Source organism: Pinus tabuliformis, chromosome 1_2 (assembly GCF_031772625.1).
Source record: "Pinus tabuliformis cultivar Carrire ecotype Pingquan chromosome 1_2, CPIR1, whole genome shotgun sequence".
Lineage (NCBI taxonomy): Eukaryota > Viridiplantae > Streptophyta > Pinopsida > Pinales > Pinaceae > Pinus > Pinus tabuliformis.
In genome coordinates, this window is record NC_142298.1 from 248,548,718 (window position 1) to 248,576,043 (window position 27,326).

General features: G+C 39.8%; 1 protein-coding gene across 3 annotated transcripts in view; it reads right to left on the minus strand.

The window, feature by feature from the left end:
• TKI1 (TSL-kinase interacting protein 1) overlaps positions 1-27,326 on the minus strand; it is a 239,670-nt gene that overhangs the window by 57,700 nt on the left and 154,644 nt on the right. For 2 of the 3 annotated variants that reach the window (XM_089394984.1, XM_089394982.1), the window contains exons 10-12: positions 16,264-16,635; positions 15,888-15,992; positions 15,332-15,757 (exon numbers count right to left, since the gene is read on the minus strand). In XM_089394984.1, coding sequence (XP_089251110.1) covers positions 15,332-15,757; positions 15,888-15,992; positions 16,264-16,635 — 903 coding nt within the window. The remainder of the gene's footprint in view (positions 1-15,331; positions 15,758-15,887; positions 15,993-16,263; positions 16,636-27,326) is intronic. The other variant, XM_089394983.1, reaches the window with a different exon arrangement.

Genomic DNA, 27,326 nt, shown 5'->3' on the forward strand with positions numbered 1-27,326 from the left:
TATTGCAGATTAAAGAAGTTATTGGATCAAGTAATTGTTACAGCATAGAACTTCAAAATTTCAACAGAGATTTTCACCATCTATGGCATCGACAATTTTTAACTAGGCCTTGATAGATAAGCTAGGAGTTTCCTAGCATCAATTCTCAAGCAACTAAGTTAGAATGCATTACTTTGAATAAAACATATGGAAGTTGGATACTAACAAATATAGGAATACCACAATTCAGATTTACAAAGGGTTATTTAGGAGGCATCTTACTCATCATCTAACGCAGTGTTCTAGTCTTTCATTTCAAGTTGGAGCTCCTTTATCCCTTCTTCCAAACAATTTCACCTACTTCAAATGGGAGGAATTGCTTCTTGACTTCTCTTGCATATCATCCATCTCTAGATTGTGTTTTATACTCTTGAGCATCGCTCCCTCACGTCTCCAACTTCATCAAATTGTTGTCTCTCTACCTTAGATTTCCAATGCAAACAATTAATCAACTTATTTGGTGAATTCTCTTCCCAAAAATTGCCAATCCTTTCCCAAGAAACACGAATTGCTTTGGTACCAACCAATATGAAATTTAATGTGCATGTGGTCCTCATACTCACAGATTAGCTATTACAAGTGCTATTTACTTATGGCTTAAAGAACTTTGCAAGATGTTATGGAACTATAATTCCTTCTTCACATGATTTTCTTTTTCTTAGGCGACGGAACTAGAATTCAGACAATAAATGAAGATTAAACCACAACAGAGTGTGGAGTTTTGCCACCTTTTTCCCCTTTTGGTTGATTTACTAAGTCAATGATCCCTGCCAGTTTTTTGCCAATGTCAAGTTTTGTGATATTTTATACACAACAATTTTGTGGTTGGACTGAAATATCAACTGACATAGAAATCAACAAGCGTTCCCAACTAGGAAAATCAATTCTACCACTACCCACTTACACAAAAAATCCCACTGCTTATGAAACCCGTTCAAGGTTGTTCTCGCAAGCTCTTCGTCCTCGACCTTCTCTCTCTAATGATCCAAAAAGGAAATATCAGTGATATACAAAGCAAAATACCATACAACACTGAAATATTTAAACAACTATCAAACAACCATAATTTACTCCGGAACTGCACCAAAATTCAGCGATTTTATTATATATGGAGAAGAGTACAACGGATGAAATGTGTGCACCTAGGCTTGCCAAAGCAAGCTAAACAATCCCAAGTGAGAAAGATGCTACCCAAATGAAGAAGAAAGACTTCTCCTCAATGTTCTGTGTTGGCCCTGTAAATTCTGCAATTGTTAGTTGGAAGAAACCCCTATTTGAGCCTCCAAAAACACTCAAAAAATTCCGCCAAATTAATCTTGTGCTCTCCACAAAAACCCAGAAAGGGTTTGGGCAAATTTTACAAACCACTCAAGACCCAAAATTTAAGCTCACTTCTCAAGTTCTCCTAATCGGTTGCCAAATAACCCTATTGTTTCGAGGTACTAAAACTCCTCCAAAACCTCTACAAAATTAGGAGCAGATTCCCTAACCCCTAACCGACAAAACCCATAAAGGAATTGGGTTAATTCTGACCTCCCGGAATTACCCGATTTTGGTGCTACGCCCTTCCTAGCAGAAATTGTGCCCCCCACACTTCAACTGCTAGATTTGGCACTTGTATCTCCTCAATCTGCTATAGAACTACCCTGGAAATTACCTCCAAAGAGGTGAGTGGATTTCCTTCCCAAAAACCCACACAAGCATGAAGTATTCAGCCCCACAAATTGTACCCAGTGTCACTACTGCATGAACCCTAGAGAGGCATATTTGGCCCTCACAAAAGTTGCGCTGAAAAATATCCACAAATGCTAGTCCAACCTGAGGGAAATTTATGCTAAATTCTTAGGCCATGTTGACCACTAAATGTCAATGACCCATAGCAGTACACCCCCTTTTTTCGCAAAAGGAATAGCGCCTGATCAATGTGTTCATGCCATTCAACTATCATCATCAACCTAATTTCCAAGATGTTATAATGTAAACCCATTCTGCATGTATATGATATAAATAATCTCAGTAGATATGTGTCATGCATGTAACAACCTAGGTAAACCTACTTTTCTAGTGACGATCTACATTCTAGGAGTTTTTTTGTCTCACCGATCCATTCTTGGATGGTCGGCAAAGTTTTCCTCCAGTCTGACCCCAAAGCTCAAATGGATTTTGTCGCTAGGATCTTAGGTGAGTCCTAGCGTTATAGGTCGAGTCTATGTAAAGTGATTTGGGAATAATCCAAGCTATTTGGTTAGGTTATTTTATTACAAATTGTTTGTTCCGCAGGATTATATTTGTGTCATAGAATGGGTAGTCTGTGAGGGTCTATTACAAATGGGTTTTCCCACTTATGATGTAAAAAATATGAAAATCGTGATGTACAGTGTCTTGAAGGCTGGAAAAATAATTTATCCTCTCATAGGTGAATTAATTAAATTTTATAGCCAAAAAATTAATTAAAATCCTAAGCCAGAAATTTAATTAATTTTAGGTCCTAGTTAAATTTAAATTCTCCAAAAGCAAAATTCGTCAGTCCTAAAAAATTAAATTTTAAAAGGTCCCGGGACTAAAGTAAATGAATTATTTTGCCAAATTTTAAACCTTTTATCCCTGGGGTTAAGTCAAAGTCAAATTTTGGGGAAATTAACTCAAAAATTTTATTTTTGAGTTAATTAAATGCATTTAATTAAAAATTTCGATTTTCCCCAAGTATTTAAATATTTCAACGAATGAGATTAAAAGAAATTTTAAGCTTCATCAACGGTCGATATTACTTTGATGAGAATCACTCAAACTAGCCATTGGATGATTTATCTTTAAGTAGGAAGCCATTTGTCAATTGGTCCATCCGATCTTTGAGTTGTGTGCTAAGCAAAAAGCTCTTGTGTAATTGTTTCCTGGATAATAAAGGAAGACTTTGGGGTTAAATTTTTTTCGTGTTACTCTTCATGGGAATATTGTAAGATGTGTTGTTTTCATGCATAAATTTTTCTAAATCCATTGATGATATCTTTTGAAGAGTGATTTGAGTACATGTATCTTGCTCAGTCGCTGGGGTTTGAATAATAATCTAAATTATGAACATAATAGCAAGTATCTCTATTTGTCTGAATTTTATTATTATTTTCTCGCTCTATTTTGATCGTTGGATTGAGTTTTGCAGGGAAATTTTGATTGTAGATCCTCAGGCGTTAGGAGAAGTTTTCAGTTGCACCAGCCAACTCTCGATCCATGTTTTCTGAAGAGCCCAGCAAAATTAATCACGAGCTTATCATAAGAATTTTGCTTTATTGATGCATGAGGGTTTCGAGTTAGCAACTTTAAAATTTAAAAATATTTTAATTTACGTGCAGCATAATGGTAGATCTAGCTGATTAGAGCCTGTAGTTTGTAAATTTTTTGTAACATTGGTTTTTCTGGGTTTTAGTTTTGATCATTGTATATATCGTTTGGGTGTTTTCTTGTTGTCGTGCAGCTACAAATCTGAGGAAGAAATTTGTGTAGAGTCCAGATCTAGGCCCTGGAAGGTAAGATCTAGATCTCTGGGGTTTACTCACATAATTTTTTAGGGATATTATTCAAATTTTTGTCGTCCAAGGTTTAAAATTTCTTGGATCTAGAAATTTTCATAGCGGTTTCAGGAATGAATCTAAAGCAAAAGGAATCAAAATTTTAATCAGAATTTCTGGAAATATTTTGAAGGGTTTTCTGGCTACCATTTATCCAAGCTTTCCGATCTGCTGGCTGGGTTTTCAATTCATTGAAAAATTTCAAAAAAAATTAGAGAAAAGCCTTTCTTTTTCTTCCCTATGTTGTTGCCTACTCTTTCCATTTGCTACCCAAGATTCCTGCTCTTCTGCGTCCCTCAAACCCTCCTCACAGCCCTACCATCCTGCTCACAGCTCCAACGTTGTAGCTCCATCGCCCACGCAGCCTTTTTCCAGCTCTCCTCACGTATTCGAGCTCCTCTGCCACCTTTGTTGCACCTACAAAAAATTGTGTTTTCCTTTATTCTCCTTCGCTGACCATCAAAACCTGCTCTCTTTAATTCTCATTTCCCTGCCATTCCTCTGCTTGCATTTTCTTCATGGCTCCCTCTTGCAAAACTTCAATGCTGCCATTATTTCCAAACCCGCAGCCATCCTTTCTCCTCTCCTCTTCAAAACCCGTGGGTCCTCTCATCGATCTGCCTATCTCGTTGCTCCATTTGTGCACTCTCTCGCTGCTTGACTTCCCTAACTCACAGCTCCATCTCCTCTCTTGCAGTTAGCATAGAAACCCCTCGAACCTCCTTCCTACAAATAAGCCCTCGACTTTTCCTCTCTTCATTTCTTTTTGATTTAGTCTTTTTTTAACTTTATCCTTTGTTATTTCGTTAGGGTTAGATTAGTTTTCATATTTTTTTTATAACTTTGACTTAGATTTGTCTTTTAATTTTTCAAATTCAATTTCTTATTTACTTTATATTTTGATATAAAGTTTTTTGTTTTGTTTTTAATCCTAGGTTTGTTTTATTTTGATTTTAATTTTTTCGCCTTTTTTGTTTTGTTTTACATTTTTTATTTTTATTTTTTTTTATTTCATGTAAAAGCATTTAAAACATTTTTAAAAGCATTAAAAAATCTATAAAAATAAAAAAATAAAAAATAAAATAAAAAATAAAAATAAAAAAATAAAAAATAAAAATAAAAAATAAAATTAAAAATAAATTAATTAAAAATTAAAAAATTAAAAAATAAAAATAAAAATAAAAAAATTATAAAAAAAATAAAAAAAAATCATTTATGTGACTTTAAAATTCCTAAAAGAATTAAATCAAAGGAGGATTTCCGCTTTCACATTAAAAATTTTAATGTGGCCTATGGAAATTTCAATTTATTAACCCTTTTGATTTGTTTTACTTTCTTCACATTAAAAATTTAATTTCTTCATAACCACATTAAATTGATTGCCTAAGGGATACTTAACATTCAAATTTAAAGTTCCTTGGTGTCATTGGTGTTAAGTGTAAAATTTTAATTTTTGTGATAATGATTTCTCTATAGGAAAGTGCGATTAATGTTTTAAAAATTATATTGCCTATAGGAGAAAGATAAATTCTTCTAAGATCTGGGATTTAATTGCTAGAAACTCTTGCATGATAAAGTTTTGGACGTTGACATTTAATCATTCATGGTCATCACTATTTGTCACATTTATAAATTTCTCTGGATAACTTTTTTTTTTTTTTAGTCTATGATTAATTGAATATAAAAGCACTAGTCTATAATCATTTCTATCTTGTGGTTGTGTCTTGGTCGTATTAGTGTTTGATCTATTCATCTCAGTTAACCAGGACTCATTTACATTCGTCAAGTTGTCCATCTTTAAGTCTCCTAGAGCCTGTGTTTCACAGGCTATCCTCATTCATTCACCCTAGGGACTACCCCACCTTGCCTTGTCTAGGAGAGAGTCTAAACAGAGTGAGTAAGGATTAGAGTGACAACCCTTACTCTGAGCGTTGTCGCAGTGCCTAGACACTTTGTGCGACAACAAGGCAGAATACCCCTTTTCTCTACCCCAACTCAGTGGTATGATTTTGATCCTACGTCCTCCCTAGATATCGAACTAGCTAAGAAAAGAGTTGAAAGGTACCACAATTTCCAGCAGATTTACCTCCCACTAAGTTTAGAAATTCCTCCTTAGGGTGGCACTCAAAGTCTACTGAAAGAGAGGTTGGAATTCCCGCTTAGGAATTCCTTGTGCTAAACAACACGGGTTGTCTTGGCTAAATAGCTCAAGAGAACTAGAGTTGATTTGTAAAAATGATCAAAGATGCCAAATGGAGGCCCCCAAGCTCTATTTATAATTGTCAGCCCTCTCTCCCTTGGTAGTCCCCACCTTCCACTAATTCGCACCCCTTCCTTTCTCTCTCTCTTCTCACTAGTGCAAATTGCCACTTGGGTTGAATTTCTCTCCTTGTGGTCCCCACTCTCCACTAAACCTATGATTCCCTTTTTCCTCCTAAGTCCCAATGTCAGAATTGCCTCCTCATCCAAAAATCGTCTCTAATGCGGAAAATCAAAATTGGGAATATTACAGTTCTCCCCATCAAAAATTGCTTGTCCTCAAGCAATGCCTAAATAAGTTACCCCTCTAACTGTTGATCACCTCTATCACCATCAATAATACCAATGTCCCAAATGTGCCACTGATTCATCCCCAATCTCTGCACTATCTGGTCATGAAGGAATCCCTCGATACCCAAATCCCAAGCCATCCTAATGATTGTGAAGCACCCCTTGCTCCCCTCACTTTCCAACAAGGAATAGGTACCAAAATTCCTCTGCATACTATCAATAAGTAAAACATTATGATAATGTATGACTCTATCCGACTCCCCTTGAAACTGCCTTGACAAGTAGTCCACCTCCTGCACTCCAAGAGTAAACTCCTAAAGATACAATCCAATCCCCGTGAGGATGAAATCTTTCCCGCGTGGGCTTCCCTTGATATCCTCCTGCTGACCAACCTGCCATGTAGATGAAGTCCCCCATGACATCAACGAGTCACAAAATCCCAATGGAAGATCTAAATGATCTCCCCCTATGGTAGCCAACGCATCTCTCAAGGTCGTTGAGTTGTCCAATACTGCGATGCCTGGTTCCCACAATAGCCTCAAAAGGGTGCCACCATGTTGTCGTTGCACCACTCTGGCTTTCATGGGTTACCCATCGTGGGCACACTGTATCCTCCTATCCTGAAACCTAGTAACGAAATATCGACAAAGATCAAGCTCATCATGCCCAGGTATCTCTATGATGTCAATATCTACTCATCCATCGCTAATCCCAATCTTGAGCAACAATTGGCAAAGCCTGACTCACCATACAATGGAGGCCTCAGCAACCCCCCATAAGTCAACCCCAAAGAGAGCTAGATCACCTTCTGCCATGACCCTGCTCATCACAAAATAGAGTGACATGTCAGCCAACTGAATCCCAGACCCCACAACCATATCCGTTGCGACATAGTCCTGATGACTGTCGAAACCCTCATGTTCCACATCTCTACTCCCTTCATGTAATCAATATATAGGTTCCACATATCATGAATCAATTTGGTGTACTCAAAATTGCCTTGTGCCTGCCATATCACATCGTGAAACCTGCGATCCTGCCTCCTGAAAGCACAGCTCAATACTGCATGGAGCCTAAACATCCGCCCACAAGAGAGGTCATCCACCTACTGTATATATTCCCATGAAACCTCTGAGTGCCTCACCCGAAATGTGTCATGAATCCCTTTAAGTGTGAACTCAAGGGCGAAACATATGCTACTGTTGCAACAACCCATGCACTCCCCAAACATGTACCTGCTAACTCGTTCCAGTATTGCTCATCTGTGTCCCTATCAACCCCAGGTGAACTACACCCAAAGGTATGCTCGGTGTCTCTGTCCATAAGTCTCCCTAGAGGCAACACTCCAAGACCTTGTTGTGCAACGCCATATGCCTTTGCATACCACTGAGCATCCTTGTACTCCTCGACATGTCACAATACATCGCGACCTACCCATGTACGCCGCTAGATACCCCCTGCTCCTGCCGACCTATCATGTATCACCTTGTGTCCTACTAGTGTCATTGTACCTGAAACTCCCTGCGGGTACTCAATGCAATGCGAGTCACTCCTACTCCACAATGTAAACCGACATGCTATAGCACACGACCATGTATCTCCATGCTCCTCTACAGGCCATTGCTCCTCGTTGCATAGCCCTACACACCACTGGATGTTATGGCCTAAAATGGGGTCTGTATGCATCATTCTACATCCCTCTACATAAGACTGGACCCTACGACATAACTCTATGTAGTCGTGTGTACCACTGCCCACTGTCGTAACACCCTGTAACATACAATATCTTGCATGTGCCAAAGTATCCACCACTCTGCTAGTAAACCCTCCATCATGTGTGTTACATCTTCCCATCTGCCCTAAAAGACCTAAGCAGCCCGACTCCTCACATGCCAACAGGGATGACACTACTGTGTCTATCCTCAGTAGCTCTGGTGTCCAATATACTAATGAGAGAGCACTATATGCATGTAATGCCTTGTCTGGTGGCCTATCGATGCCACCTCCTCCTACCAACTATTGTTAAAGTAGGCTAATCACCCTATGACTCCACGCACAGTCAATATGCCAAGACAAATCATGAAATTTGTTTACTCCCCTGTCGACCCATCCTGTCACTAGTGTTGTCCGGGGCTCTGACAGATATCTAAAAATGTGTGTGTGCCCAAACATCAAATCCATCACGCGACTACTACCCTCACCTACTAGCTGTATGATGTGATGGGAAATCCCATCTGATCCCAACAACAATTTGGCTCTCGTGTCCATCTAGTAATCCATGGCCTCTGCATAAATGTGGCCATGGATGCATCCAATTGCCTATCCTGCTCCATCGGGTACTAGCTCAGTGCCTCTCGCCCTCTGATCCCAAAGGAGGTATCAAATGTAAAATCCCCTATGGAAGGAACAAGCCCTCCAAGCTGATGCAATGCCATGCTCACCTCATGTCGCTCAGTCCTGCTAACCTAGGCATCCCCTCAAGTATGTCTAGACAACTCTGCCTCCCTCAATCCAATGCATAAGGGTGGGATAATAACGTTGTAGATCCCGTCAGTGTACCTCTGAAGCGAACTGTGTTGAAATCCCAATGCGTGGACTCTATGCTACCCCTCATCAATGGCTAGCCCAAAGGATGGTTGCACATCATCCTCCATCATGTTCAACATGAGCCTCCAACTGCTCCTCCATAGACAACCCAACACGCAAACCTACTCACCAATCAGCTGCAGGTGACTGTTGTCTGGCAACTCTGTCATAGATTTGGATGCCTCTGTACCTATCGGCTCCTCAACAACGGTGGAGATATCTCCGGACACCTCATCAACCTGTGATGCAATGCTATCACCTGAGAAATCGATCACAACCCTAGATACCTCATCAATCGATACCTCAACAATGGATGGCATCTCACCAACGAGTGTATGCTCAGCTGTCTCCTTGCTAACCATGGCCCCTTCAACTACTCTTTCAACTTTTGCCTTAATCCTCCTCATCATCTCTGCATAATTCCACTGAATTCCCATTGATGTGTGCATGTCTCTTAGTTCACAGAACTCCCAAAAAGAGACAGACGCTCAAATGCCATGTCCCAATGATTGATATGCCCTCCAATTGCTACCAATAACACCAAATCAGTGGCAATCATGTCTTGCCATCTTGATGCATATCCACAATTTTGGGCATAGTGAATCTGTTGTATAATTGACAATGGTCTTGATTCCCAATTGTTGTATGAATCAGTTGCTTCCCCACATCAACCATCATTTGTTGCATCCTAATCACCTCATTCAAGGTTACTGCCATGTTGTTTGATTTTAACCTTTCATTCGATCCCATGATTTCTCAGCTTTTTTTTATTCTAGTCTTGTCATATAATGAAGGGTTTCCCATAGGTTGAGCCAAGATTATGGCTTTGATACCATTGTAATGATCCAAAAAGGAAATAACAGTGATATACAAAGCAAAATACCATACAACACTGAAATATTTAAACAGCAATCAAACACCCATAATTTACACTGGAACTGCACCAAAATTCAACCATTTTATTATATATGGAGAAGAGTACAATGGATGAAATGCGTGTACCTGGGCTTGCCAAAACAAGCTAAACAATCTCAAGTGAGAAAGATGCTACCCAGATGAAGAGGAATGCTTCTCCTTAATGTTTAGAAAAAACCCCTGTTTGAGCCTCCAAATATGCTCAGAAAATTCGGCCAAATTAATCTTGAGCTCTCCACCAAAAACTTAGGAAAAACTCAAAAAGGGTTTGGGCAAATTTTACCAACCACCCGAGACCCAAAATTTAAGCTCACTTCTCCTAATCGGCTACCAAATAATCCTATTGTTTTAGGGTACAAAAACTCCTCTAAAAATTCTACAAAATTAGGAGCAGATTCCCTTACCCCTGACCGACAAAACCCAGAAAGGAATTGGGCTAATTCTGACCTCCTGGAATTACCCAATTTTGGTGCTACACCCTTCCTGGCAGAAACTGCGTCCCCCACACTTCAACTGCTAGATTTGGCACTTGGTTCTCCTCAATCTGCTGTAGAACTTCCCTGGAAATTACCTTAGAAGAGCTGAGTGGATCTCCTTCCCAAAAACCCGCACAAGCATGAAGTATTCAACCCCACGAATTTTACCTAGTGTCACTACTACGTAGGGCCTAGAGTGGCATATTTGGATCTCACAAAAGTTGCAACTTCTAGCCCTGAAAAATCTCGACAAATGCTAGTCCAACCTGAGGGAAATTTCTACTAAATTCTCAGGCCAAAATACCACTTTTCTCTGCCCCAACTCAGTGGTACGATTTTGAACCCTGCATCCTCCCTAGAAATCGAATTGGTTGAGAAATGGGCTGAAAGGTACCACAATTTCCAACAGATTTACCTCCCACTAAGTTCAGAAATTCCTCCTTACGGTGGCACTCAAAATCCACCAAAAGGGAGGTTGGAATTCCCGCATGGTAATTCCTTGTGCTAAATAACATGGGTTGTCTTGCTAAACAAGAACTGCAAAAATCATTTGGCCAAAGCCCCAAGCTCCCCTCTAATTGTTGGCCCTCTCTCTCTTTGTAGTCCCCACCTTCCACTAATTCACACCCCTTCCTTTCTCTCTCTGGTCTCACTAGGGTGAAGTGCCACTTGGGTCAAATTCCTCTCCTTGTGGTCCCCACTCTCCACTAAAGTTGTGATTTCCCTTTTTCCTCCTATGTCCCAATTCCGGAATTGCATCCTCTTCCAAAAATCATCTCTAGTGTAGAAAATCAAAATTGGGGATATTACACTCTCCAATAGTTGCTAGCTCATCTTTGACAATCCTGACATGAGTGAGATAACTGACAATATTTTCTCACTTATTTTGTCTGGTGCATCTGATCTTCTCTCTTAGGATCATTTTCCAATTCATACTTTTATCCGGGAAAAGTTTGTTGATGGCATCCGACATCTTCTTGGTTGTATGTTCTTCCGTTAAATGTGGAACTGTGTGATCCTTGTCCCCATATAGAATAATATGCCTGGCCTTGGCATCATCTTTCCAGTACTCATGCAACATGATAGGATCTGTTGGTACAACAATATGTGTCATAGCAAACTCCTTCAATCCATGTTCTTCTAAAATAAGAAGGCACCAGATTCTCCAAACACCAAAGTTAAATACACCATCCAACCTATCTTGATCCCTCAATTCTTTTGAAGCCATTGTTGAAGCAATTGAGAGAAAATAAAAAATAATCTCTTCTACCAACTAACAAAAGTACTTGGAAAACCTCACGTTCTCCCTCTACAAATGATATAGGTTGATACTAGGCCACTTGCACTTCCTCTGTGAACTTGCATTGTCCATTGAAACTGCGCATTGGCCCTCCTAGAAACTCGCACTGCCTCCGGGGAAACACTCTGACGAATTTCTCTACCTCTAGTAACTAGAGAAAACCGACGAGGCAACTAGCAAATGAAATTGTCTACGACAACACGCATTAGTAAATTGGCAATTCACACTGGTTAATTTGGCCTCCTTGCACAAAATAACACTGGTAAAATTCCTCCAAATAGTTATGGAAATCAGTCTAGGTATTAAACCCTTGACTTCCTCTTCTAAATCCCTGCGATGATGTACTCCAATAAACCCCTGGGCTTCAGATCTGCTCTTATACCATGCGAAAATTTCTAGTTATTATTCTCCTATCTTTAAACAGATTATTTGTCCCAACAAATTATTTATTGCAAATAACTAATAAAACAAAACTGCAAAATTTCACCAACTAAATAAACTCTAAGAAGAAAGCTAACCAAAAATTGGACACAATATTCTCAAACAAAAGGTCCCTAGAAAAACCCCAAAGGGAGAACCAATTCTTTAGATTTGAGGGTTTTATTATAATCTTCAGCAAATTTTGCAATTGATAAATATTACAACTACTTGTCAAACCATGGCAAAGCTCCAAAAAAAATATTACTTCACCTCCACAAGGTTGATTTTGTTGAAATGTGTAACTAGGTTCAGTTTTCATAAATATTAAATGTACTTTTGATTCTTGTATATTGTAAAACAAGAAAGAAAATTTATAATTGTTATTTTTGTAGCATGGGTTTCATGCTCAAGGTCTTTTATTTAGAGGTCAAACACCCATTGAATGCTTCTAGGATTTGTCCTGGGGTCAAGAAGTCAAAAGATTCATTGTCATATGAAGAAGACCCATCGAGCACATTGTAACTTGTAAAAAAGAATTACTTTTGTATTTAAAAGTGTCAAAATACCCTCCAAGACCAAGTCAGCCTCGCAGGTAGGAAGTCAGCCTCATTAGGGCATGTCGTCCTCCTTGGAAACTTATATATAAGAGGGAACTTGACCTCCTATGGACACCCACTCATCTTCTCATCATCTAAGAGATGGCTTAAATGGAGAAGCAGAAGAAGCCTAGCAAAGGAAGGAAGAAGGACGAAGGACAAAAGTTTGGGTTCTCTCTCTCTCTCTCTCTCTCTCTCTCTCTCTCTCTCTCTTGCAAAAAAGGAAGGTTGGGGTTTCGCTGCTACAAGATCGAAGTTAAAGAAATTGCCAAAAGAAGTTCGAGGAAGATCGAAGTTAAAGAAATTGCCAAAAGAAGTTCAAGGAAGATCGAAGTTAAAGAAATTGCCAAAAGAAGTTCGAGGGGAGGTCTATTAGATCACCCACAAACCCTAGAAGAAGGAGAAACTCAAGTGAAGCCTTGGAAGCCTTGAAACTGCTCACACGTTACTGGGGTCGAAAATTTCAGACTTCTAGTGGAGGCCAAAATTTTGTAGCTTGGGGTCGAAGTTGTGCAGTTGGAAGAGATTTGACTGGACTTTACTTGGACAAAGGAAGCACATCATCAAGGACGTCAAACTTGGTCTTAGAAGGGTATTGGTCTTGGTCTAGAGGTCTTGGAATTTGTCATTTCAAGAATATATAAGAAGAGGAGATTCGTGAGTTTTCCTCTCAAGTGGAGAGGTTTTGGCCCTGGTTTGCGGCCTATATCCTATGTTCTTGTGTATTGTTGATCTTCTTTTGGTAGTTGTTTGATGATAAGGGCAACATAATAATAAGAGAAGAAGCTAATAATCTAGAAAATTAAAAATACATCACACGCAGTTATCAAGTTGAAGAGAAATCATGTTAGTTGCAGCCCTTTAGATTTCTCAACAAATCTGACCACAAGAAGGCTTACGGCCTCCCTCTGCAACCTGACATGACCTTCGCTGCAATTCGCACTGCTATTCCTGTAATCTATTGCGAATTCCCACAATCTGCCTTTTCTTGCAATTGCACTAATTTCCTGCAATTTGCTTTGCAACAAGAAATCTCGATCTATTAAACTGGCAACTCATACGGCCTCTCCCGGCAATCTCATACGACCTCTCCTGGCAATCTCAGCCTCTCTTTCTGCAAAATAACTCTAGGAGAATTCCTCCTCCGCATCTTGGAAACTGGAAGAATACTAATGAAAGAAAACTCAAAATATTACTACTTCAACTGCCACTAAAACCCTCATTCTTGTGTATTGTTGATCTTCTTTTGGTAGTTGTTTGATGATAAGGGCAACATAATAATAAGAGAAGAAGCTAATAATCTAGAAAATTAAAAATACATCACACACAGTTATCAAGTTGAAGAGAAATCATGTTAGTTGCAGCCCTTTAGATTTCTCAACAAATCTGACCACAAGAAGGCTTACGGCCTCCCTCTGCAACCTGACATGACCTTCGCTGCAATTCGCACTGCTATTCCTGTAATCTATTGCGAATTCCCACAATCTGCCTTTTCTTGCAATTGCACTAATTTCCTGCAATTTGCTTTGCAACAAGAAATCTCGATCTATTAAACTGGCAACTCATACGGCCTCTCCCGGCAATCTCATATGACCTCTCCTGGCAATCTCAGCCTCTCTTTCTGCAAAATAACTCTAGGAGAATTCCTCCTCCGCATCTTGGAAACTGGAAGAATACTAATGAAAGAAAACTCAAAATATTACTACTTCAACTGCCACTAAAACCCTCACTGGTGTCAAATCCCACGCTATCATTGTGCCCTATTCACTGCAATGGATTGATCTCCAAGACTGCCTATCGATTTCCTTTATAATCTCTCGTTGAAAAATCGATGGCTAAGATCTAGATTTGAAATGATCTAATAGATGGCTAAGATCACTTTGAAACTTTAATATAAGTATCTAGAGGAAAATCACTTTGAAACTTTACGATAAGTCTCTAGAGGAAAATATGTCTCAATCATTACTAACTAATTAATCTATTTCCCTAAGTTAAAACTTAGGAAAATAATTAAAATTTGATTAATGAATTTAATTAATACACTTTCACTGTACAAAATAAACTAAGCTTGGAGATATTTTCCACTCTTGTGTTCCTAGCCTCATTGACACCACTTGAGGCTAGAACAGCTGTCTGAGCTACATCAACCAACAAGCCCCACTGAGTTGAAAGAGGCACCACCACAGTGCATATGCAATAAACAAGTTCTACCAGTCCTGGTTTTTTTTGGAAGCTATAAATATTTTTGGTCTCAACTCTCAAGTCAGTCAACAAATTTTCTTGTGATGTTTATCGGTTCACTTGTAGTGTCAGATATGGTTTCAGTTTATTGGAGGTATGGAATTACTGGTCTGGTGCAACAGATTACTCTTTATATCTCAGTTATAATATGTTTCATATAGAAGGGCATTTTTATAAACCCTGTTTTCCTTGGTTTTAAAAGGCAATCTGTGAGCACTGCTTTCGGTTTGTACAAGAACTTTAAGCTCTCTGATGTCCACGTAACTCTCCGTTTTGAGAGTTTTATATATAAATTTAAAAAAAATGACAAAATACATGCACACAAACACAATGTTGTTTGAAGTTCTTGCATCTTGTATCATTTCCCTGTGTTAAGGCTTACAAACAGATAGCTTTTACATTTTCATCCACTCGTGCATGCATATTTCCAGGTACTCCTATAACCAACTTCATTATACAAACATTACAAGAAGCAAGCTGTGTTAAAAGGAAAAATACAATTTAAAATTGCAAGATAAGCAGCATGGCCAAGTAACAAAGATAGAGAATTAAAAATACAGCATACTAACAAACATGGAAATATAAGTGCATTCATGAACATTCAAGATCATATTACATGCTATTTCTGAAATCATAAGAACAGACCTGTAGGAACTTCTGATCACTATTGGGCACTGCACAAGCCTCTACAAATTCAGAAGAATCGGGCCGACTATGTCCAGAATTCATTGCCTGCTTCTCAGCTCCATAAACATCAACCATCCCTTGTCCAAGTTCATGCATTCTTTCTGAATCGACAGGCATTTTCTTTCCTATGTTATCACTATCAGTTATAAACAGAGAATTATTTCCGCCTTCTTTGGTTGAAAATGAAGAATGGACTTGTTGATCCTGACTATTTACACTAGTATTTACTCTCTTGTCACTCCCAAAAAATGAGCAGTTCTGAAATGCATCTAAACTGCTAGCAATCAGCCCACTTAAACTGATACTAATATCTCCTGCAATCAAGTCCTGACCCTGTGTTCCAGAAGGGCGAATACCAATATCCAAGGACCCTAATGAATCAGCCTGATTGAAAGAAACAAAATTACTTTTCAGAGGATGCCATTGCAACAGATAATGTCTTCCACCATTTAAAATGCACAATTGAATCATGTCCACAAAATGATTGAAAAAAATTAGTAGGGGATGTGAATACCCAATACAGTTCATTAGCTTGGTTTTCTTCTATTGGATGTGAACCCATTTTCAGGTCTTCTGTACAAGGTTCCTCCTCAGGGATTGAAGCACTTAGGGCAAACCTCTACACACAGAAAAAGCACTTATAACAATCACTTAAGACTCGAAAGAAAATAAACAATGCATCACAGGCCACATTTTGAAGCTTTGTCTTGATTTCAGCACTTTTTTCCTTTGAGAAAGGAGTTTCCTAATTATAGATCAAAGAGATAAAGACACTGAAAGATAGTAATATTTGGTTAATGTCTCTGACACCTATAAAAAGAAGTGATATAATTGATATAACTGGACTAAAAATCTAATGAACCACAAAGGCTATTTGAAATTATAGGTACCTCCTGATAACTTGACTGCATAACAACTCTATTAACTGGCCCCAATTCTTGGATTGAGAAAGGAACTTTCTGGAATGCAAAAGCATCACGCGTTTCTTCACCATCCCAAATTGATGACTCAGAATGAGTAACGGGAATGTTAACTGCTTCTTGAGAATGTGGAACCTGTGCAGCAATAGCAGCATCAAAGGAATCCATATAATGTAGAAACGGTTGAGGACGGGCACCACTGTTGACAGAATGGCACTCGTAGCTGTTGCCATGCTCTGTGCGCGATGCCTCATTCAAAAGATCTCCAATGCTTATGTTGGTTAGACTGTCAACCCAATCCATTGTTGACAGTAGTGCACCATTATTAGATTTCAACGTCTCCTGCACCAAATTTGAAGCTGACACTCAAACACTTGCAAAGATGTAGGAAAAATTACTAAATAACTCTCTACTACAAACAACTTGTCCCAAGACAAGAGCAGAATTTGTATTTGCATCTACTTAATAAAGAAACCGTGCAGAGAAAAGAGACCCCATTCTAACTTCATCATGCTTCCTAAATAGACAAACCAACTCTCCACTTCTGACATTGAAACTATCAAGCTTAAGAGTATAAATATAAAAGATTCTAAATCATAATCTGGAGTTTCCAATCCCATGTACTCTCTGTGATTTCTAGCATTATAAAAACAAAAAAGCTCCTCTCACATACAACATCGAGGGATGTTCATTTTGGACAGCAACAAAGAATTGTCTGTAACATTTTCAAGCATAGGGAACAAACTTATTTACATGGGCCATAGGTGCATATCACTGTCCTTGAGAGGGAAAACAGCAGGAAACATATCACGGGACCATTCCAGGATGTAATTTTAAGATTCGTTGATATAAAAATTTGATCTTTTACGTAATATAACCATCATTTTAAGAACAGTTGTATTAGAAACTATTTATCTTCACATTCAATCAAATTTTTTTTATGTTTCTTTACTGACAAATTGTGTTTCAACTCTCAAATTTGACACCTCCCTCTAGTTCATTGTTTGACTTCGAAAAGCAAGGATAGATTTTCGCGCTCACCTCTATTTTAATCATTTGATTTCAATAAGCAAGGTTTGATTTTGGCATTCCAAATGAAGCCTCTTCATCTTATTTTGACAGTAGTTCATCAACTTTTATCGTATCAACTTCCAGATTCTCACATTCTTTCTCACTTTATTGTTTGATTGAATGTTGCAAACATCAACAATAGAATAAAGAAAAGGAAAAAAGAATACTAGGAGGTCTTCAACTCAGGGTGTTGCAGAATCTGCAAAAATTGGGAAATCTTACAAAATATCAAATTTATTTGAAAACTTCATTTTTTCATTGAATATAAATTAACATTGGATCATCACATTCCAACATAAATATGAAAAGACGTAACGATACCAAATGATGCATCAAACTTTAACTATCAAGTCTAATGGTTGTCCATCCAAGACTCAAAACTGAATACACAATGCAAAATTAGATCAAATATATCATAAATGTATCTCATCATCGTGATGCCATTTATAATGATCAATCTACACATTGAATCCCTCGAGCCCTTTTGTAGGAAAAGGTAGTGGGTCATCCTCTAGAAGGTCCCGGAGCCACAGTCAAACATCTACTGGAGGTTGTCTTAGTCTATAAAGCAGTACTGATGCTAACACCAAACTCTTCTGGCTCTCAATCTCCTCCAATGGCACCGGGTCCCGCTCCTAGTGCCCCTTGCTATTGCTCATCCTCAACAAACCCAGGATGAGCAACAGTAATTCAAATTGAGCTTTCATTATATTCAAGTCAAAACTAATCACCATCTTCCTTGTCCTGAGAGCATCCATCAGTGATGTCGCTTAAAAGAGATGGAACCTAACAATCACCTCGTCTTCAGATGCCCCATTTGCTACAAGATCCGGGGGAGTGTTCTATTGTCTTTAAAAGGATTCAGATGGGTCCCTCTTTCCATTCTTTCAATAGCGAAATCATATGTGCTTGGCTCCATTTAATAGGGAAAAATTCATTTTTGGATCACAAGGTCTATGTGGTTCTCCCCATCTAGATTCTTCCAAGAGGACAACTTTTTTCTTCCCTATTATTCAGCTTCCACAGAGCAGCAAACAATAATCAAAGATTCTGGTTTCTTTAGCTACTGGATCAATGATGCCCCAAATCTCTTCTTGACAACACCCCACCCAGCCAATTAGTCCTTTCAAGAGACTCTTCAGAGGCTGTTGTCCCAGACCCTAAGATATATGTCACAAGACCAGCAGACAGTGTAATTTAGAGCTTCTTCCACCTAATATTCAGTGATAAGAGTAGTGGGGCTTGTCAACCTAGGATCCCTCCCAGGATTATACAACAAGCACAACCCCCCCACCCCCCAAAAAAAATATCTTGTTTACAATCTGGATGACTTTCTGAAACAATGCATCGAGCCCTATACAATGATTAAGGACTGGAATGAGGAGATGCACATCCCTTCACTTTCCATCTCAACCTCTAGTTCTAGTACCACTCAACATGCTCTCCTTTTGAGATGGAGTTTTCATTCATGTACTTATTTCATTTCATATCTCTATCTTCTTTCCCTCTCAATCTAGCTACTAAGCTCTCTATGGATTTGTTCTTAAATCATTTATCTTGTTGTATTTAGTTTATATCTAGGAGTTGCTACAACACTCCCACTCTGTATGACACTGATGGTATTCTTTTAGTCCCATTGACCTACATTTGTGGTCATTCGCTGGAATTAATATAATTATCTTATCTGACCATTCAAATACCTTCTCCATAATAGGCTTCTTGATCTACACCAGCCACTTAAGTACCTTCTCCTTAATAGGCTTCCTAATCTCCACTAACGACTCGAACATGGTGGCAATGTCATCCAAGGTAATGGCATCCACATCATGGGGTCCATCACTTCTATACATCTCGATCTCTCTATCAATGGTATAGTGGTCAATGAGATTAGGCACCATTCTTTTAAGGCAAGTAAATGTTGATTTGGGGTAGCATTGGATGTGCTCTAACCATGAAATTGGTGGAGAGGCTAAAGCAAATGAGATCTCCAAGACCTAGAAATGGTTTGGGCAGATTCTACCCGGTTTAGGAGATATTAAAATAATTAATATTTTTAATGGAGTTCCTAAGTCTAAACTTAGGAAAAATAAAATATTAATGGGTATTAATATAAAACTGAGATAGAAAGTTCCAAAACACATAGATCAAGCCAAATATAATCTTAGCCATTGATTAGAGATGTAATCTCGGACGTTGAAAGACCAACAGGAAAAGTATAAGAAATGGCTTGAGCGTCAGTTGGAGAATACACCAGAGTGATCAGTGATTCGATTTTCGAGAGTGGGGTTTGCTAAGAAAAGTCGAATCAGTGATCAGTTTGCAGCGAGGGGTAGTGAGTACGAGATAGAGAGGCAGAGATAGTGCTAAGAGACCAGCACAGAAGCAAAGAGAGGTAGACACTGAGACAGAGGGAGCCACGCAGAGGCAGAAGAGACTATGCAGAGACCAGAAGGGCCTGCGTCATCCACACAGAGGTTGCAGGAGTGACGCAGAGGGCCGTAGAGGCTGCGCAATGCCTCAAAGGGCTCACGCTGAGGGTTCTAGGCTGACGCTGAGGCTAGGTGGGCTGAGGGTGAGCTTCAGAGGTTGCTGGAGAGGGTTTTGTGGGGCAGATTTTCTGAATATCTGCTTCCGAACAGAGAGATATTACTATCGAATTATTTTTTCTGTCGGGTGAACCAGTTTGGCACCCAGTTGTACTCAAGGAAAGACTGCATAATATAAAAAACCCTCAGAATTGTTGCACCGGTTTTCCCAAGTTGGGTTTTTCCGAGGAGGAGTTCTCCAAAAATAATGGTGTCACTTGTGTGTTTGCTATTTCTTTCAGTTGTTGATCTGTAGATGGTTGAGAATGTATTGTGTTTATTTCGATATTTATATGTTTAAATAACTTGTTCGTAATTAACAAGTAGGAGAAATAAACCAGAAGAATACAAATAAAATTTCTAACAGGTAATACTTAGAAATCTCAACATGGTATCAGAGCATGGATACAGATCACAGGAGAGTTGAAAGCACCAGCTGAAGTAGCGCATTTGTAGCAGAAACCATTGTCCCGAGTGAGAAAAGTTGTTCCTTGCAGAAAGCAACAAAAGAAGGGTTGACGCAGAGGGACTGCATCATCAGCCCGAGCCAGAGAGAGGCCAGTGCAAAGGCTGAGGAGGACAGAAAAGGCTCACACAGAGACCAGGAGGGTTGACGCAGTTGGCTAGGGGAGCATTTTGGCCAATGTCGGGATTGCGCAAGAGCCTAGAGGCTCAGTCCTTCAGTTGCTGGCGCATAGGAAGTTGTGGGCAGATTGTGAGGAGTGAAGCTAGTGGAGTGTTGTTGCTGCCGAGACAGAACAGTACCTAACGGGGCAAAACAAAGTTAGAGGAAGTCGCTACCGAGAAGGATTTCTAGCAAAGGAATCTGAATCAATTTTGCAAGTGCACAGGAGAACGGAGAGGTGCAACTCGACGGTTGGCAGGCAGATTTTCAGTATGGTAATCTAGACTCAAAGGGAGTCTAGCAAAGAACTTCCAAACGAGAAGTAGCGACTAAGAGGGAGTCAAAGAGAGAACTTCCAGAGGGAAGTAGAGACTCGTAGGAGTCGAAAGGAAGAGCAGAGAGATGGCCATGAATGGACTGAGGGATCAGGACAGGCTGGACAGGGCATCCAACTTTGTGGTCTGGAAGGCCAGGATCTTGTCCATTCTAGACAGACATCGCTTCAAGGCCTTCGCCTTGAGAACAGTGGCTATCCCAGTTGACCCAGCTAACAATGAAAAGTATGAGGAGGCAATGGCCAAGGCGAAATGCATCATCCTTGATGGGGTCAAGGATCATGTGGTCAAACATATTACTGAGAAGGAGACGGCAAAGGAAATGTGGGACACCTTGAAGACGTTGTACCAGCATACTTCCATGCAGAGGAAGATGTTACTTGAGAATCAGTAGCGATCATACCAGAGGTAGAAGGGGGAGCAAATAGATCACTTCCTCGGTAGATTGAAGGAGATCTGGGACCAACTGACTTCCATAGGGGCCACGTCAGATTAGGAGTTGATGGTGAGGACCGCTCTAAACACAGTCTCCAAGGAATGGGAGACATTCGTCTAGAGCATTCTGGGCAGGGCAAATATTCCAAATTGGGAATCATTGTGGACAGCTCTTCGCCAAGAAGAGATCAAACGGTTGTCCAAAACGAGAAGTAGCAGCAAAGGAGTCTGGATCAAGAAGGAAGAGGAAGAGGATGCAACTCTAGCATTTGCGGGGAAGCAAGAGAAGAGGAAGAAAGAGGACCTCTCCAAGGTTAAATGCTTCAACTATGGGGAACTGGGGCACTATGTGAACCAGTGTAGGAGGCACAGAGAGGTTTGCAGCGATGCGAGAGGCAGGGAGTTGTTACAGCAACGCAGAGGTAGTAGAGGAAGCACTAGATAGCGACAAAGAGAGCTTCAGCATCGAGAGTGTTTCTAGCCTAATAGGGATGTCAGTAGTTGGGTGGATCAGTTACTTACTTCTCAGTAACTGAGTTGCAGTGCAGTAGCAGTTAGCAGTAGCACGATGCAACATGATGAGAGGCGGTTGCAATGCAAATGTAGTGTTGGGAGAAAGGACCAGCAGTAGCACGGATGCAGAGGGAGTTGTCGTACGAATGCAGCAGTGGCAGAGGTAGTGCCATGGGCAACAGTATAGGATGCAGCAGTGCAGAGGATGTTGCACTGGGAGGCCTAGCATCAGCACAGGTACCGATGTCGTATAATTAGGGTAATGCTCAGTATGGAGTATTACTAGAGCATAATCCTCGCTAAGAGGGAGTGTTGATTTGGGGTAGCATCAGATGTGCTCTAGCCATGAAAATTGGTGGAGAGGCTAAAGCACATGAGATCTCCAAGACCCAGAAATGGTTTGGGCAGATTCTACTTGATTTAGGAGATATTAAAATAATTAATATTTTTAATGGAGTTCCTGCGTCTAAACTTAGGAAAAATAAAATATTAATGGGTATTAATATAAAACTAGGTTATAAGGTTCCAAAAGACATGGATCAAGCCAAATCTAATCTTAATCGTTGATTAGAGATGTAATCTCCGTCATTGAAGGACCAACAGGAAAAGTATAAGAAGAGGCATGAGGGTCAGTTGGAGAATACACCAGAGTGATCAGTCATTTGATTTTCTCAAGTGGGGTTTGCAATGAAAATTCGAATCAGTGATCAGTTTGCAGCGAGGGGCAGTGAGTACGACACAAAGAGGCATAGATAATGTCGAGAGACCAGTGCAGAAGCAGAGAGAGGTAGATGCTGAGCCAAAGGGAGCCACGCAGAGGCAGAAGAGACTGCGCAGAGGCCAGAAGGGCATGCGTCATCCATGCAGAGGCTGCAGGAGTGACGCAGAGGGTCGTAGAGGTTGCGCAGTGCCTCAAAGCGCTGATGCAAAGGGTTCTGGGTTGACACTGAGGCCAAGTGGGTTGAGGGTGAGCTTCAAAGGTTGCTGGAAAGGGTTTCATGGGGCAGATTTTCTAAATATTTGCTTCCGAACAAAGAGGTATTACTGCCGGATTATTTTCTCTGTCAGGTGAACCAGTTTGGCACCCAATTGTACTCAAGGAAAGACTGCATAGTAAAATAAATCCTCATAGTTCTTGCACCGGTTTTCCCAAGTTGGGTTTTTCCAGGGACGAGTTGTCCAAAAGTAACGGTGTCACTTGTGTGTTTGTTATTTCTTTCAGTTGTTGATCTGTAGATGGATGAGACTGTATTGTGTTTATTTCAATATTTATATGTTTAAATAACTTGTACGTAATTAACAAGTAGGAGAAATAAACCAGAAGAATACAAATAAAATTTCTAGCAGGTAATACTTAGAAATTTCAACAGTAAAGAACCCTTCCACAACATTGCCATCAAAGTTAAAACCACATGAGCAAGAGAAAATGGGGATGAGTGCTTGGCACGTATTATGTAAGTATGTACTGCAAAAAATGTGGCAACAAAGAAAAACGTTTACTTTGCAAGAGGCATGAAGTGTTATCAATATCTTTATTTCATTTTTTCCTTCTATATAAATGTCACTGTGAGACTGTAACAACATTCTCGTATTATCAGTGACAACAATGAGAGGGCAAATATCTATCAACATTATACTACTCTACCATTTCAAAATAGAGTATGGGTGAAGGTTGAAGACTATGGCAAGCCATAGTTGCGGGACGCATTCCCCCGCCCTCTTGCTCTGGCCCTGGTAATACGCTCCGAGCGAGAGCGTCGTTGGGAGTGCACTCACAAAATTCGGGAGCATACTACAAACCCTTTGGGAACATCCCTGCCAATTTAGGAACATAGCACTCTCAAAGACACTCCTAGAGCCAAGAAGAACAATCCCAAGGCACTCACTAGGCGTTTTTTCGATGCCCCCTAATGGTAATGCTAAATTCTTAAAGTAAAAGTAAATACTTTTACTTTAACTTTTAACATTACCATTAATTGTTTCAGGGTGTTTGAAATTTGTTCCAAGTTCCAACCTTATCAGATTTCATGTGGACAAAACAAAATTTCATATCCCATTAAAAGTACAAACTTTCAGCAGCCCTAACATTTTACAGGATTTCATAATCGATGGAATTGCAGCATTTTCATTGGATTCTATCACATATGAGAGCATGTGATTGGCATTTAATGAAGATAACTATCATGTTCCTTTTTCTGGTGTTCCTTATGGCATGGTTATGATGGACTTCCAGGGTTGGAGGCAGACAGGTCACAGGTGCAGGTTTAGTTCATCAACAGGCCCAGGGGCTTTAGGAGATGTTTTATGGGGTCTAGAGGAGTTCACTTTCCATCCTCCATCATTAGGATTGATTTCGCACAGCTCACTCCTCGTTCCATTGCATTCTGATAATTCTCGTAAAACGGGGTTATTATTGTGCATAACTCATTTAATTATGCTTAAGGTGGCTTTCCGAGAGGAATACTTGACGAAACACCTTAGTGTAATAGCTCGTTGGAACCGGAATGAGAAGATCTACAGGATGGGATGGTTAGCAAGGATCTTCAGTGGCCTAAGGAAGCGTGATGACCGATTTTCCCTTTTCCCTTCATAAAAAAACATTATTTTAATTTAAAAAAAAAAAAAAGAGGGAAAAGTGCTCCATGATTAAAATAATAATAAAATAGGAGGTTCTAGAAGGGTCCATCAGATCTATAAGAGCGGAAGAGGAGGCCATTGGAGGACAGCTTGGATTTGATATTGTTTCTTGTATTAGAGGTTGAGAACCCAGTTCTCTACTTCGACAGTAGCCCCAGGACGGAAACTCTCGGGTGATTCAGTGAGAGTGGGCTAGCACCCATCTCTTCCCTTGGTGGATCCATTTAGGGTTCACAGGTTGCAGTTATTTGATTTTTAGATTGTTTTGGGAGGCCCATTGTGGCATTATTGTATATCTGTTGAGGCTAGCTATCTCAGCTATGTTGTTATTCCAACATGTAAAACCCCAATTCATATATTATAATAAAGTTGAAAATGTTTCTGTTTATCGTGTTATAGAATTGCATGCATTTTATATGCTATATTTTACATGGCAATCTTCTGTTTATGAGTAGAAATTTTATGTGAAGGGGTTGTTCCAAATTTTCTTCATTTGGAACATTACAGTGGTATCAGAGCATCGAACTTAGCTCGGCCTACGTGTTCGGATTTTCAGTCTTCGATTGAGGGTTTCAAAGGTTCCAAATTCCACTTTGTTGGAAAAACCCAAAATTGTCACATCTTCAATAAAAGATCGACAAAATTGTTGTTTCCGCACAGCACAACCTGGAGGTCGAGTTTCATACCGCATAATTGTGGGGGCTGCCAGCGTGGTCAGGCCAACTGTATCTACACGAGTCAACATGAAAAGTGCAAGAGTGATAAATTTGTAATTGCATGGATCGTCAGTTGCGAGTTAGACATTGACTGTCGGGAAGTTGAATCCCTTCGAATAGCAACACATTGTTATCATTCGGTAGACCATTATATTTGTTTGGAGCGGCCGATTAATTTCGAGCCATGCAAAGATGCCAGAAAATCATCCAAATCATCCCTGTTAGAACTACGACATTGGTGGAGTTTGAATTGCAATTTTGAGCAAACCTTGAAATTTATTCTAGAAGTCGACTTGCACAGGTTCGAAGAGGAGGATTAATTTGAGGGTAATCGATCTGGTCGATTGTGAGTGATTAGACCCCAAGAGATTATCCTGTGCAAGAATGATGGAACAACTGCAATAGATGTTGGATTGATCTGCGTGCACAATTGGGAAAAATGTGTGCGTCTGCAAGCAAGAACGTAAGGAATTATTTTGTTCCAACATGACTATTGTGCGATCAGCCAAGTCTTAGGATTTACGTTGTACTGTTGATCGTATTGATCAGGATGGAGTACTCGGGTCCAGTGTCAAGAGCCAAGCCGTCGTTTTAAAAATGGAGATCGTGATCGGGCAGAATATGCCATAACCAGTCCATACAGGATCATTATTGCCACAAAAAATTGTTTCCCTTCTATCCACGTTAGATTCGATTGACATTGAGCCACGTTCCTAGAATGGCGTCGAGGCTAAGCATCGGTTTATAGTTTGCAAGCGATGGGAACCAAGGTGCTATGGTCGTTACAGAGGTTTGATCGAAGGAATAAACAAAGATATCCTCTGCATTCACCAACCCAATTGTTTTGATACATTAAGGGAGCGATGAAGTCTTCATACGGTTGAGAAGTTCGATCTATTATGACAATGTGCAAAAGATCTGGGTGTGAGTTGTAAGTTAATCGATGGTGTGCATAAAACATCGGCTCGATTGTTGTGTTATATCCCATCCAGTGAAAGTCGGTTCCAGTAGAATTTGCAGGGGCCCCCTAAATTTTGAGTAACAAGAACACATGTAGCAGAGCTCAGGTCCGGCGGAAGTTGAACGCAAAAGACCAAGACGCCGCGATTCATTTGTGGTAGCTGCCTGTTCAGAATTGGCAGTGTTAATGTGTCAGCGCTTTGCTAAGTGATTGATTTGAACAAGTTCTTGTTGCTTCAGTTGCAACCAATCAAGGTTGAGCCATTCCACGCAAGAATCGAGACCAACAGAGAACGTGAATCTTATTGAGGGACCACATTATAATATTAAGGCTATGATTGGTTGTGTATGAGTTGCGACAACCCAACTCAAATTTGTGGAGGCCACAGTCACTAACTTGGTGTTTCGTGGACGTCTGTTAAATTTATTATTGACTCGGGTAAGGCAGATATTCCAAAAAAAAGAGGTTGTAATCAATTGTACGAGGGGTCGTGTGACACAGCAGAACATCTTGTTGCTTACATACCAGGTTCTATTTTCCAATTTCCAGCTACAACCACTATTGTTGGGGGTTCTCAGGAGAGGCCGCAAACTTTACTGCAACCAAGTGTTATCGATTTGGGAAAGTTGTGGAGATTTGCATGGACCAAAAACACAGTGGAATAAGTGGCTCGATTTACATCAGTTCTGAGTTTACATTGTTGATTTCATTCCACCTTGGCTGATACACTGGAAACTACTCATGCGACAAACTCCATGTTCTAAGTTCATTAATATTTATTGTTTTCTTTCCAAATAATTGAAGAAATGGTTGCTTGCTTACTATTTGACATAATGTGTCAAAGCATTCCTTTGGTTGTTCCCTCGAGTCCTATGTAGTTTTGTCCATAAACTTGCCAAATTCTGAACAAGTAGAACTTGCCAGCGTTTGTGTATTTAATGAATCATTGAAATCACTAGAAGCTTTGCCTACTGTCCACTATGTACACTTATTGAAATTAAATGCCTGAGAAAACACCTACAGCACTTGTGAACCAACTGCCCATCTCTATAAACTTAGAATTTTGTGGGTCCTTAGCTTGTTAATGACTAGTCTTAAATTATTATAGCTTCCTTGTATGCCGCTATTGCCATAAGCCCTTTAACAATGGAGTAT